Source organism: Bos grunniens, chromosome 1 (assembly GCF_055505025.1).
Source record: "Bos grunniens cultivar Pamir isolate PY7600 chromosome 1, Bosgru_T2T1.0, whole genome shotgun sequence".
NCBI lineage: Eukaryota > Metazoa > Chordata > Mammalia > Artiodactyla > Bovidae > Bos > Bos grunniens.
Window position 1 is genome coordinate 75,574,488 of NC_141165.1, and position 13,782 is coordinate 75,588,269.

A 13,782-nucleotide genomic window follows, 5' to 3' on the forward strand; every position below is an offset into this window, starting at 1 on the left:
CATTGGATTGTCTGAGACTGGCAAGGATGAGAATCAGTGTTTATGGAGATGGGTGCTTTACATAGCTTCTCTCATTTAATTCAAGTGAAAATTTTATGAGACCATTAATTACAGACTCATAATGCCTTATCTAAAACTCCTGAAGTCAGATGATTTCAGAAGGTAGCATAGGGCATTACATTACACCCCCAGCAAAGTCTAGGGCAACACCCTATAATCATACACATTCATTAATCCATGGCAAAGCCTTTGATAGTCGCACAAAGTGGGATAAGTAAATTGAGTTTGTTTTATACATATGAGAAAATATTTATAAACCATTTTCAGAGATGTTTGAATTGTGAATAAGATACTGTAACCTGAATTGTCTCCATCTTACAGATGAGAAAACTGGCTTAGAAGAATTAAGTAATTGGCAAAGGTCACACAGTTAGCAAGTGGTGGAGGCAGGATAAAACCAGGTGTAGCAAGCCCAGTATGCTGTGCTGCTCACGAGTATAAATAAGGCTGCTCCTGGTGGGTAGCTAAGGCCCCAGTAGTACTGGAACTAGAGAGCTGAGTTCTGCAACGTAGGAGTCAGCAAACAAAATCTTCAGTTGCCAGTTAGTCATGATTTTCATTAGTACTAACAATCTGAATGCTTTCTTTATTTCTTTTTAAAGTGTTTTAGTGACTCACACAGATGCAGTAAAAATTTCAGATTTTGGTACATCTAAGGAACTCAGTGATAAGAGTACCAAGATGTCCTTCGCTGGCACCGTCGCCTGGATGGCACCAGAAGTGATACGGAATGAACCTGTCTCTGAAAAAGTTGATATATGGTGAGTGGTGCCATCTGTCCCGACCAAAAAAGCCTGATCCCACTTTCACCCTATTAGCGCTTCCTATTTCAACACTTCTACTCACCCAAAATACTCTTTAGTATAACTCAGTTTTAGTTGATTTCAGTCTCATGTAACCCGAGGTACTACCCAGTGTGATGACACTTGGTAAGAAGGATTGGGAGAGGAGGAATTGGGGTGAGTATCCACTCAGTAAATCATCAGTTTTGGGGGTCCATCAAAAGAATATGCTGAACTTTCTGGAAAACTAAAAGTTTACTTCCAATAGCCATTTAGTATAAAAGTCTTTCTGGAATATATTACATAATTCTTTCCTTCTTGAATAAAACATGGTAAACGAAGTTTACTTATTCTCAGACCATCATCAGGTGTATTAGTGATGTACTTTGCTGTGATACAGTTATATGCTTTGAGGTATACAGGGCTATTTGCCCTTTTGTTAAACAGTCCTGATAGACTATGCTTTTTGGCGGGGGCAGGGAGAGGTGTTCATCTTTCTTTTCTTTTCTTCTGAGGTTCCAAATCTCTGCTATTAACAGTATATTTTCCTGTAGTTGCTTTTCTTCCATTCTTAAAATTGGCAACTAGTAACTTTTAGACTTAAACCAAAATAATAGCCTATATTAAAACTGGCTATAATTTTAAAGTAAATAAGATAAAGTAGAAATTTGAGCTCATTTGTAATTTGGGTAATTATTACCAAAGTGTCCTCATTAGGGATTACATCAATTTATGTTCCCAACATAAATGTATAATAGTTTTTTCAGGCTCACCAACAAAATGTGTTCCACTTTGGGATCTTCTGCCAACCATATAGGTTAAAAAAAATGGTGTCTTAGGTGCAGTTTTAATTTGCATATCTCTTCTCATAAATAAGGTTGTACTTTTTTCATATATTTACACACCCATTTGTAATTTCTTATTTACACGCTAATCCTTTACTAAGTTTTCTGATATTTTATTCTTATCAACTTATAAGAGTATTTTATATATTAAGGAAATTATCCTTCTGTGTATATGAATTACAGATACTTTTCACTTTTGTTGTTTTGCTTATGTTAGAGGGTTTTTCCATGTCAAGATTTTCTTTTAAGCAGTTGGTCAGTCTCTCCTGTTATGACTTCTGGATTTCTTAATTAGAAAAGCTTTCACTACTCTTAAGATTTTTTTTTTTCCATATGTTCTTTGAGAATCTTTAGGATTTCATTTCTCACATTTAAATCTTTGATGCATTTGGAATTTATCTTAGTGTAAGATAAAGTATAGATTTAATTTTTTCCCCAGTTGTCCCAACAGTATTTATTGAATAACCAATTTTTCCGTACTGGTTTAAGATGTAACTTCCATCATATACTCAATTCCTATATGTATTTGGTCTATTTCTAGATTTCTGTTCCTTTCCATTAGCCTAGCTGATTATTCATCACCACTGTTAATTTCTGAAGCTTTGTAGTATATTTTAATATCTGATAATATTTGTTACCCCTCATTAATTTTCTTTTTCAGAGTTTTCCTGGCTGTTTCTATTTTTTCTATAGAAATATTAGAGTTGCATGTGTTTGACTGAAAATTACTAAATGACTAAAATACAAATCAGTCTTTCTGAAATATCTTCTGTGCTTGTTCCCGGGGCTACTATAGGTCTTTTGGAGTGGTGCTTTGGGAGCTGCTCACAGGGGAGATTCCGTACAAAGATGTGGACTCTTCAGCCATTATTTGGGGGGTTGGAAGCAATAGCCTACACCTTCCAGTTCCTTCCACTTGCCCTGATGGATTCAAAATCCTTATGAAGCAGACATGGTAAGAAATTTGTTTCTCCCAATATTCTCTTCTACCTTCTTCCTCAAAACCATATTTAAGTAAAAATAAATAAATAAATAAAGCCAAAAAAAAAAAAAACCCCATATTTAAAACTTCTCTAAACCATATTTAAAACAGGAGGGACGTCTCTAACGTGTATTTGGAATGAATAACCTTACTTTGTGTAAAGTCTAGGAGCCTCGGAATTTGAGAACTTTGGATTCACATACTAGTTCTACCCTTTTCTATCTGTGTAATTTGGGGCATGTCATCTAAGTAGCAGTTTTCTCATTTGTGAAATGGGGATAGTATGATAAATTAAAAATTATAAATAAAGAATTTGGTCTGATATCTTGAAGCAGTAGGCCTTAGTAAATGATAGCTATCACCACTTTGCCAGTTCTCAGGGATCAATATTATCAAGCAGATTCTAGAGATTTCTAGTTCATCATTAGAGGCATCTCATAGTTGCATTTTCCTTTTGTTCTTCAATACATCAAAACTACCTGAGATATAGCCACACATGGAGTCAGAAATGTTGTTTTTTGATTTTTTTTTTTTTTTTTGGTTAAGTAGAATAAAATCTTTATCCTCCTAGATACAACTTCTGAAATGCACAAGCTATTTTTTTTTTTTTTTTAACTTTTAGGCAGAGTAAACCTCGCAACCGACCTTCTTTTCGGCAGACGCTCATGCATTTGGACATCGCATCTGCAGATGTACTTGCCACCCCACAAGAAACCTATTTCAAGTCTCAGGTAAGTCTGGAAACTCTTCCAGGTCCTGCTAAACAGACAGGGAACTCTCAATGAGGAGGAGTAGCAGCTCCTAGAAGAGGGCATTCTGATTCTTAGAACAATTACATAACTCGACTCATTGTGAAACAATAATGATGATTATTATAAACGCCACACGTACAACTTTGGCTTTTTTTTTTAACACTTTGGAGTTTTGGAGGGTTTTTTAAGCACTTAACATATATGAAATCTTATTTGAAAATACCTTGTAGTAAAATATCATCTTCATAGTGGGTTCTGGTAAAATTGTTGGAGAAAAAAGAGGAAAAGAAGATATGAAAACTGTAGTGTACATACATTTGAATTAAAATTATTGCTAACCTTCATGATAGTATTGCTTTCCTTAAACTTAGAAAAGCTGAAGTAAAGTGGAGGAAAGTTAAAGGCCAGAGAGAGCCTGTGACAGAATTAGGCCCAGGAGAACCTTTTCTCTAACCTTTTCACCTAGTAGCACCAAATACAGAGAAGGTAATGGCACCCCACTCCAGTACTCTTGCGTGGAGAATCCCATGGACTGAGGAGCCTGGTGGGCTGCAGTCCATGGGGTCGCTAAGAGTCGGACACAACTGAGCGACTTCACTTTCACTTTTCACTTTCATGCATTGGAGAAGGAAATGGCAACCCACTCCAGTGTTCTTGCCTGGAGAGTCCCAGGGACAGGGGAGCCTGGTGGGCTGCTGTCTCTGGGGTCGCACAGAGTCGGACATGACTGAAGCAACTTAGCAGTAGCAGCAGCAGCACCAAATAAAATGTAATTTAATGTATCTGTTAGCCTTTACTACAAAACATATGGCTTAACACAGTACACTGTTGTTGAGCTCATGGTTCCATGGGTTGGTTATTTGTGCTGGGTGGTCCCTCACGTGGCCTTGCCTAGGCTCACTCACGTGTCTACCGTCAGTTGCCAGGTCTGCTGGGAGGCTGGCTGGTTCCAAATGGCCTCATTCACTAGTCCCACCTTGGCTGGCTGTTAGCTCAAGCACCTCAGTTTTCCTCCACGTGGCCCTTCATCCTTCAACAGGCAAACTTGGGCTTGTTCACATGGTCTTCTCAAGGTAAAAAATGCAGCAGGAGAGCAAGCCCCAGTGCACAGGTGATTTTCTAGCCTGGGTGCATTGTAGTTGCCAGTGTCTCATTGGCCAATGCAAATCACAGGCTAACCCAGATTGAGAAATAGACTTCGCCTCCTGATAGTTGTATTAGTGATAAGTGTGTGACCATTAAATAAAAATACTATAAATGGCATAAGGGCCAGTGGTCTACCACTATCCATTTGGATAGGGAGTTGTGGGGGCATCTTTAAATGTGAGGTCCTTACTTACCCCTCCCAGACCCAGGCTATGGCAATAGGAATAAAATAGGATGAAAACAGGAGGAAACTATGGCTTCTGAAATAAATGTGATGATCTTAAATTATAGCTTTATGCTTATAGAATTTAACTATAGTATTGTCCAATTTTTTCTCAAATAGCTTTGTCTCACTTTCTAAAATGAATTTTTGCTAAATGAATTCCATCTCTACATTGACTTCCAGTATCATTTCAAAAGATTCATTCTCAGGGAAGACATTTTGTTACCAATTAGTGTCTCTGTCTACTCCTGATAGCCCCCAACTCCACTGGGTGATGCATTTACCTACCAGGAAAGTGTGCTTTGAAAGCAAACTGGATTGGGAGGGGCATCATCACTGGAGGTTAAAAAAGGCCCCAAATATGCTTTATTAACTGGCTTAACCAGAGGCTTGGGGCATGTGCTTCTCTGGTGTCTGAGAAGCAGAGAGATAGTCCACCCATCAGATATTGGGAATATCTTACTTAAGGCTCAAGGTTTTCTAAGGAATAATAAATCAGAGACTTTTCCTCTGTTTCCCAAAGTTCTAACATATTCTCTGTGACCACAAACTTAGCTCTCCCCACACCATGTCTTTGAATAGTCTGGCTTGTCCCTATAGTTTTTTAGTGTTTCTGAGGAATTATTATGTAAGTAAAGTATTTGATTTTACAGAAAATGAGAGGATAACTTCATGACATTTCCTATGTTCTTTGATGCTCATTCAGGTAAATTCCCTTAGAACTATTAAAACCATTACCTACCTATATAAATACATGTATGTATTGGTTACTGGATTAGATATCGTTCAAATATTTCCTTATATTAAGAAAAAGATTTAAGCCCTTTGTGAAATGAAAGAGAGTAATAATGAGTGTGAGTTATGTTAGTCGCTCAGTTGTGTCTGACTCTTTGTGACCCCGTGGACTGTAGCCCAACAGGCTCCTCTGTCCATCGAATTCTCCAAGCAAGAATACTGGAGTGGGTAGCCATTCCCTTCTCCAGGGTATCTTCCCAACCCAGGGATTGAACCCAGGTCTCCCACATGGCAGAATGATTCTTTACCATCTGAGCCACCAGGGAAGCCCATAATAATGAGTAGTCTCTAGAAAATTTTTCAGACTTTAGGATACAGTATCAATCATAGCTTTGCTTCCTTTACAAAAAAACTCTATGCACCATAATTTTGAAAAGCAATTTTCATGAGAGTACTAACTCACAAGTCATTGACAGTATGACTGTACATACTGGGAAAACATCAAATTCTAAACAAACTTTACTTGTGTGCTCCCAGAATATCACTTCTGAAGCCAGGGCCACACTCTGAGTGCCCAACGTATGTATAACACTTAGTACCTACAGTCAGTATCCTTACTTGTATAAACTCACTTTTATTAATCTATGCAGCATAAAATTGAACTTAGAGAAGGTTCTGTTAGAGCAAGAATTTGAAAAGAGAGGAAGGGGAGATGGAATGGAAAGGAAAAACAGTGCATAGGACATGTGTTAATATTCATAAATTCTACCACCTTTTTCTCCCAGTGTAAAATTTTACCTCTCCTTAAATAGTCCAAAATACCCTTGCTAGTTCCTAGAATTCTTCAGTTATTTACAAGCTGATTTGTTTGGGTCTGAAATTCAGACCATCTCTGGCTAATGATAATGAAGTATTTGTGAACTAATGAGGGAGGTACTGAGAAAAGTAACAGATTTTGAGCATAAATCCCTGTCCTGTGACCTTGGATTATCATTACACTTCCATAAACCTCAGCTAACTCATCTAAACACTGAAGATAACCATGTTTTCCCTTCCTTGTGGAGTTTTGATGAGGATCAGATAAGATAATAAACATGCAAGTGCCCTGGAAACTGTAGAGAGCTGTTTGATTGCAAGATGTTATTATTCATCTCCCACAAAGCTATAAAGATTAAGCCTTCTTTGAGGTTGTATGTTCTGGGTGCTTTTTCTGATGAACTCCTGAGATGGATAAGAATGGCAGCTAGGGAGCTCTTATTAATTGTGTTTTGACAAATTATCCTCCCATGATGGGCAAGAACTAGTTTTTTAGCGCATAGTTTTGCTTACTGATAGCCCTCTTGTACCTGAGGCCTTCCCTCCTGCCTGCTGCCAGAATTCTCCCCGCATCAGTCATCAACCAGTAGTTGTTTAGCTGCCGGTCACCACCTTCCCCCCAAAATGTCAGTCAAGGGTGCTGCCAAGAACCCAGCTGATGTCTTCCTGAGAGAACATGCTTCATCTGTTTCTCATCAACAGCACTTGTATAAAGAAGCAGCATATATAGAACAGATGAACAAAGCAACCAATTTCAGGACAATATTAGATTCTGCCAAAGCTATTGCTTCATTCCTGGACAATAAACCATCTCTCCAAGTAGACAATTATTGCTCCTGGTGTTCAATTACATTTGATAGAAGTCTTTAGAAACATTTTAGCCTGGCCCCAGGTCCCAGCTGCTAGGTGCCTCTTGTGCCCTGCTTCTGAGCTCTTCTACAACCCTCGTCTTCGCACCATTTTGAGTGCCACCGTTGTCGTTGTTCAGTCACTAAGTCGTGTCCGACTCTTTGTGACCCTATGGACTGCAGCGCACCAGGCTTCTCTGTCCTTCACTGTCTCCCAGAGTTTGCTCAAATTTATGTCCAGTGATGCTATCTAACCATTTCATCCTCTGCCACCTTCTTTGCCTTCTTTCCCAGCAGGGTCTTTTCTAATAGGTTGACTTTTCACATCAGGTGGCCAGAGTATTGGAGCTTCAACATCAGTCCTTCCAATGAATATTCAGGGTTGATTTTCTTTAGGCTTGAGTGGTTTGATCTCCTTGCTACCCAAGGGACTCTCAAGAGTCTTCCCAGCTCCACAATTCGAAGGCATCAGTTCTTCAGCGCTCAGCCTCCTTTATGATCTAACTCTCACATCCATACATGACTACTGAAAAAACCATAGCTTTGACTATATGGACCTTTGTTGCCAAAGTGATGTCTCTGCTTTTTAATACGCTGCCTAGGTTTGTCATAGTTTTTCTTCCAAGGAGCAAGTGTAATTTCTTGACTACCCAGTGCCACTGTGACCACCCAGAAACTCCGGGGCTGGGAGTTGCAGAGACAGATAGCTCATTAGAGGGATAGACTGTTTTGCCTTAAGAGTAATTTAATCATGAGCAAGTAGGTCCTACAAACAGGCTGGTGCTCACTGGGGGAGGCAGTAAGGAGGACTCATGCACTAATCAAGAGTTAAGACCTTTCTGACTCAGAATCTAAGATTTCCTACTACTTATAGCCCCTCAACGGAGAAGGCAATGGCACCCCACTCCAGTACTCTTGCCTGGAAGATCCCATGGACAGAGGAGCCTGGTGGGCTGCAGTCCATGGGGTCGCCAAGAGTCGGACACGACTGAGCAACTTCACTTTCACTTTTCACTTTCATGCATTGGAGAAGGAAATGGCAATCCACTCCAGTGTTCTTGCCTGGAGAATCCCAGGGATGGGGGAGCCTGGTGGACTGCCGTCTATGGGGTCGCACAGAGTCGGACACGACTGAAGCAACTTAGTAGCAGCAGCAGCATAGCCCCTCAACATCCTGCTTCTTCATTTCTCATAGCTAAGCTTCTTTTTTTCTTTACTTTATAAAAATCATGGTAAAAGATATTATAAAATTTGCTATTTAAAAATTTTTAAATGTACAATTCAGTGGCAGAAATCACATTCCAGTGTTATAAAACTATCACCATTATCAATTTTCAAAATTTCTCATTACTTCATTAAGCACTAACTTCTCATTCTCTATTCCCCACAGAAAACTCTGTTCTGCTTTCTATCTCTATGAATTTGCCTACTCTAGATATTTCACTGAAGTAGAATCATACAATAGTTGTCTTTCTTTGTCTGGTTTGTTTCATTTAGCGTGTCTTCAAGGCTCATCTATGTTGTTCAGTTCAGTTCAGTCGCTCAGTCAGTGTCCGACTCTTTGCGACCCCGTGAATTGCAACATGCCAGGCCTCCCTGTCCATCACCAACTCCCAGAGTTCAGCCAGACTCACGTCCATTGAGTCAGTGATGCCATCCAGCCATCTCATCCTCTGTCGTCCCCTTCTCCTCCTGCCCCCAATCCCTCCCAGCATCAGAGTCTTTTCCAATGAGTCAACTCTTCACATGAGGCGGCCAAAGTATTGGAGTTTCAGCCTCAGCATCAGTCCTTCCAATGAACACCCAGGAATGGTCTCCTTTAGGATGGACTGGTTGGATCTCCTTGCAGTCCAAGGGACTCTCAAGAGTCTTCTCCAACACCAGAGTTCAAAAGCATCAATTCTTCGGCGCTCAGCCTTCTTCACAGTCCAACTCTCACATCCATACATGACCACTGGGAAAACCATAGCCTTAACTAGACAGACCTTTGTTGGCCAAGTAATGTCTCTACTTTTGAATATGCTATCTAGGTTGGTCATAACTTTCCTTCCAAGGAGTAAGCATCTTTTAATTTCATGGCTGGAATCACCATCTGCAGTGATTTTGGAGCCCAGAAAATAAAGTCTGACACTGTTTCCCCATCTATTTCCCATGAAATGATGGGACCAGATGCCATGATCTTCGTTTTCTGAATGTTGAGCTTTAATGATGTAGCATGTCACAAATCATTCCTTTTATGACTGAATAGTATTCTATTGTATGAATATTATCTGTCTTATTCATCCATTCATATATTAATTCAGCTTCATTTTGACACCTCTGTTATGAGAGATAGGAGGAGCAAGGTATGGGTGCAAGAGCTTCAGTAAACTAGTTACATATCTCAGAAGACAAAAACGTGCTAAATGTTACAGCCTTTCCCAGGCCTTACCTGTGCTATGAAGAGGATTCCATTCACAATAATAACCCAGATTTCACTGTATTTTTCCCTTACCTGCTTACTGGACTTAGGTACCTTGTGAAACACTCCCTACTCCTTTCCTCCACTCTACATGTGATTTGGGGAAATCCCCAGTAAAGAGTAGTGATCTCAGATAACCTCGTATTAATGTCTGCCCTCCTTTCCTTGTGGCTTTCCTGGAGGCTCAGACTGTAAAGAATCCGCCTGCTATGCAGGAGACCTGGGTTCAACCCCTGGGTCGGGAAGATTCTCTGGAGGAGGAAATGGAAACCCACTCCAGTGTTCTTACCTGGAGAATCCCATCGACAAAGGAGCCTGGTGGGCTACAGTCCATGGGATCACAAAGAGTCAGACACGACTGAGCAACTAACACACACGTCCTTTCCTCTGACTCTGGCTAGAACAGCAATCTTCCACCTAGCATCTGCTGAGTGTTACTTTATTGGTTAGTACTGTTTTCTGCTGAGAGACTGTAGTCCCCAGCTGGCATCTATGGGATGCCGCCTTATCCTTAAGGAACTGCCATCGCCCTCCAAGATCTGCTATTTTTTTGCAGTAACTAAAGCTGTGGGCTTCTCCAGATTCCAAATTTGCACATTCTTGTGCTTATGCAATGAAATGGTCCTTTCCCTGTTAAGTTACATTTTGTTACAGATCACATAATAGTGCTAGTTATGGCCCAAGGTTTTCTTGGTATTTTAGTGGAACAGTAGGAAGTGCCTCTCCACTCCTATGTTAATGACTGTTATAGGTCAGAATCACCAGGACTCCTCCCTCCCTTGTGTTTTCTCTCAGAGAGTCCTTAATCTCTGTACAAACTGACTTCAGCCTGCCCACCTCCATTTCTTAGATATGCCCAGACATCTCTAAATTGCAGATTAAGTGCAAATTGGAACTCCTATTACATAAAGATTCTAAGTATATGTGATGGAACTCCAAAATTAACATCTACCTGTAACACAGTAGTACCTTTGAGGAAAACACATTATTATTAATTAGTACTTGGTGTTTTCACACAAAGGGAATTTCTTTTGAGGAAATCTACTTTAATAAGTTTCAATCTTGAGAGGGTTGTCTTTTAAGTTTCACATTCCATGAGCCAGGTGTCAGGAGGTTTATTTCCTCTAGAATTTAAAAAATCGGATCTGCAATATCTGATCCCTCACCACTAGAGGGAGATATTCTTGTTCCCTGTTAAAGTGTCAGGATCCACTGACATGATTTTCAGAATAGAGGATGCTTTAAGACCCACCCTTGGCCCCCTCCCTTATCCGTTTTAGGTCCAACCACCCTGATTGTCAGTCTTAAAACTCAAATACTCTTACTGTGACTTTAATCTGGTGGCTAAGAGAACAGAATTACCTGGGCTCAACCAAACCTGTGTTCACTGCTTAGATGCCACCACGACTTAGCAACCAAACCACCGCCATCACCATTGTCAAAGACTGTTGCCAAACAATGGGCTTCACATTCTAGATCTTGGCTTTTTGATGACATTGCTTGGCAGATTTGATGCCAGAAAATCAACTGACAGAAATCTCTTCCCAATGGTCAGTCAACATGTATATATATATATATATATATATATATATATATATATATATATATATATGAAGATCTAACATATTATAAACAGATAGGCAGAATGAACACTTTCTAAATAATTGTAATATAATTTCTTCTATAAAAATAAATGAGAAACAGCAAATCTGGGGAGAAAGCTTCTCTAATTTCACAATTACTTAACTATAACTTCTTCCAGGGTCTAGAGAGATCATTTTTATGAATCTTAAAAGGATAGAAGAGCTGTGGAAGACAATACAGTTAGAAACATTTAGTTACATATTTAGCCTTCACTGGAAATTATTTTAGATTATCTCATTAGCTTCTTGGGATACTAGTGCATACATAATTTGAGGAAGGTTCTCCTTTAGCTGTTTTTCTAGAAATGGTCTATAGACTATATTCCTGCAGAGATTTTCCTGCCTCCTGAAATTTAGATGAAATTAGTCTGAAACACCACGCCTTATGGAAAAGTCCAGTGTCCTTTTTAATACTTTTGTGAACTTCCGGGAGATTTAGAATTACATGGACACTTTGGCTCTGCTTTTTAGACCCCCATCCCTGCCGTCTTTTGGTTGTTCCTTTATCTTTGTCCTGTCATTGACCCAAAGATGCAGTTCAGTACCTGTCTTTATTTTATTTTTTTTTTTAAAAAGCAAAACTAAATAAATACACTCATCCAAAGTCAAGGTGAATGTCAGGGGCTTTACTAAAGATTTAGGAAATTGGAAGAGGCTTACGTTTTGAAAAACTTAAATCACATATTAGATACCCATCCCTCTCCTAAATTTTTTTCCAGACAACTAAATTCTTTGACCATGCTCTTTCTCCTTCTCCTTCCCTCTTTTCTTTCTCACTCCCAAATTTCTATATGCATGCATGCATGCATGCTCAGTCACTTAAGTCATGTCCAATTCTTTGCAGCCCCATGGACTGTAGCCCTCCAGACTGTTCTGTCTGTGGGATTCTCCAGGCAAGAATACTGGAGTGAGTTGCAATGCCCTCCTCCAGGAGATTTTCCCAACCCAGGGATCAAACCCACATCTCTTAACACCTCCTACATTAGCAGGCGGGTTCTTTACCACTAGCGCCACCTGAGAAGCCCACAGATTCCTGTATAAGTTCCCGTATTTTTATCCTCTTCTCCTGTTGTTCATGCCTCTTGGATCTTCTATACTAAATATTTTCTCGAGATATTTTTGTAAACAAAGCCCAGGAGAGAGTCGAATGTAAAAATGGTCATATTCTGACTGACACATGCTTGTACCATATGGTTATCAGAGCTGTTCTTTCTAGCCAGGCTCTCTCCACCACAATCTTGACTTAAAACTGAACTGCTTTATTCCAGAGATGATGGCTAGCATGCCAGCTGTAATGTTTCTTGGGGCCAAGACAGCATCGAGTATTAGACTAAACACAGAAAATGGGGTGAAGAGTTGGGTAGGGCGTGCAGATACGTTAATGTGAGATATTTTACTATTGAACATCTATTCTATAAGGCTCTTCAGTATAATCATATGGGGTGGGTGGGGGGAAGTCTCGTACAGGGTCCTATGGTTATATCAAGGATTAAAACTCCTGGAGTTAACAAAACTTAATTTGTCCTCACCTAGGCTGAATGGAGAGAAGAAGTGAAAAAGCACTTTGAGAAGATCAAGAGTGAAGGAACCTGTATCCACCGATTAGATGAAGAACTTATTCGAAGGCGCAGAGAAGAGCTCAGGTCAGCCGACCTCTCCTACTTCCCTTCTTATTCCCAAGTCTTCAGATATTTAATAGGAACCCTTTCTGTGAATCATTTCATCTTCTACACACCTGTCACCTCTGCTGGTTATTGTTATTTTCTTTAAAAGTTGCCCTGAAAGTCGGTCCTCCTTTGTATCACTTTCTTACTGTCTCCCTGCACCTTTGTTATCTTCCTTTATCGTATCTCTGCAACAAAGATCCCTGGAGCAATGCTATTTGTTTATTCAGTTGCTGCCGTAGGTAACATGAAAGATCAGAAATTTATAAGAGGTAGCCCATGACCCCAAGATGCTTATAATCTATTAAGGGGTAGAACACAGATAACCACTAGACTCAGTTCAGTTCAGTTGCTCAGTCGTGTCTGACTCTTTGCAACCCCATGAATCGCAGCACGCCAGGCCTCCCTGTCCATTACCAACTCCTGGAGTTCACTCAAACTCATGTCCATCGAGTCGGTGATGCCATCCAGCCATCTCATCCTCTGTCGTCTCCTTCTCCTCCTGCCCCCAATCCCTCCCAGCATCAGGGTCTTTTCCAATGAGTCAACTCTTCATATGAGGTGGCCAAAGTACTGGAGTTTCAGCTTCAGCATCATTCTTTCCAATGAACACCCAGGACTGATCTCCTTTAGGATGGACTGGTTGGATCTCCTTGCAGTCCAAGGGACTCTCAAGAGTCTTCTCCAACACCACAGTTCAAAAGCATCAATTCTTTGGCACTCAGCTTTCTTCACAGTCCAACTTTCACATCCATACATGACCACTGGAAAAACCATAGCCTTGACTAGACGGACCTTTGTTGGCCAAGTAATGTCTCTGCTTTT

General features: G+C 40.1%; 1 protein-coding gene across 12 annotated transcripts in view; it reads left to right on the forward strand.

Annotated features, from left to right (window-relative positions):
- The window catches only part of MAP3K13 (mitogen-activated protein kinase kinase kinase 13), a 159,480-nt gene that overhangs the window by 130,131 nt on the left and 15,567 nt on the right, over nt 1–13,782 (forward strand). For all 12 annotated transcript variants that reach the window (XM_086397522.1, XM_086397503.1, XM_086397578.1 and 9 more), the window contains 4 exons: nt 663–821; nt 2,484–2,642; nt 3,292–3,400; nt 12,827–12,936. In XM_086397522.1, the coding sequence (XP_086253648.1) occupies nt 663–821; nt 2,484–2,642; nt 3,292–3,400; nt 12,827–12,936 (537 nt within the window). The remainder of the gene's footprint in view (nt 1–662; nt 822–2,483; nt 2,643–3,291; nt 3,401–12,826; nt 12,937–13,782) is intronic.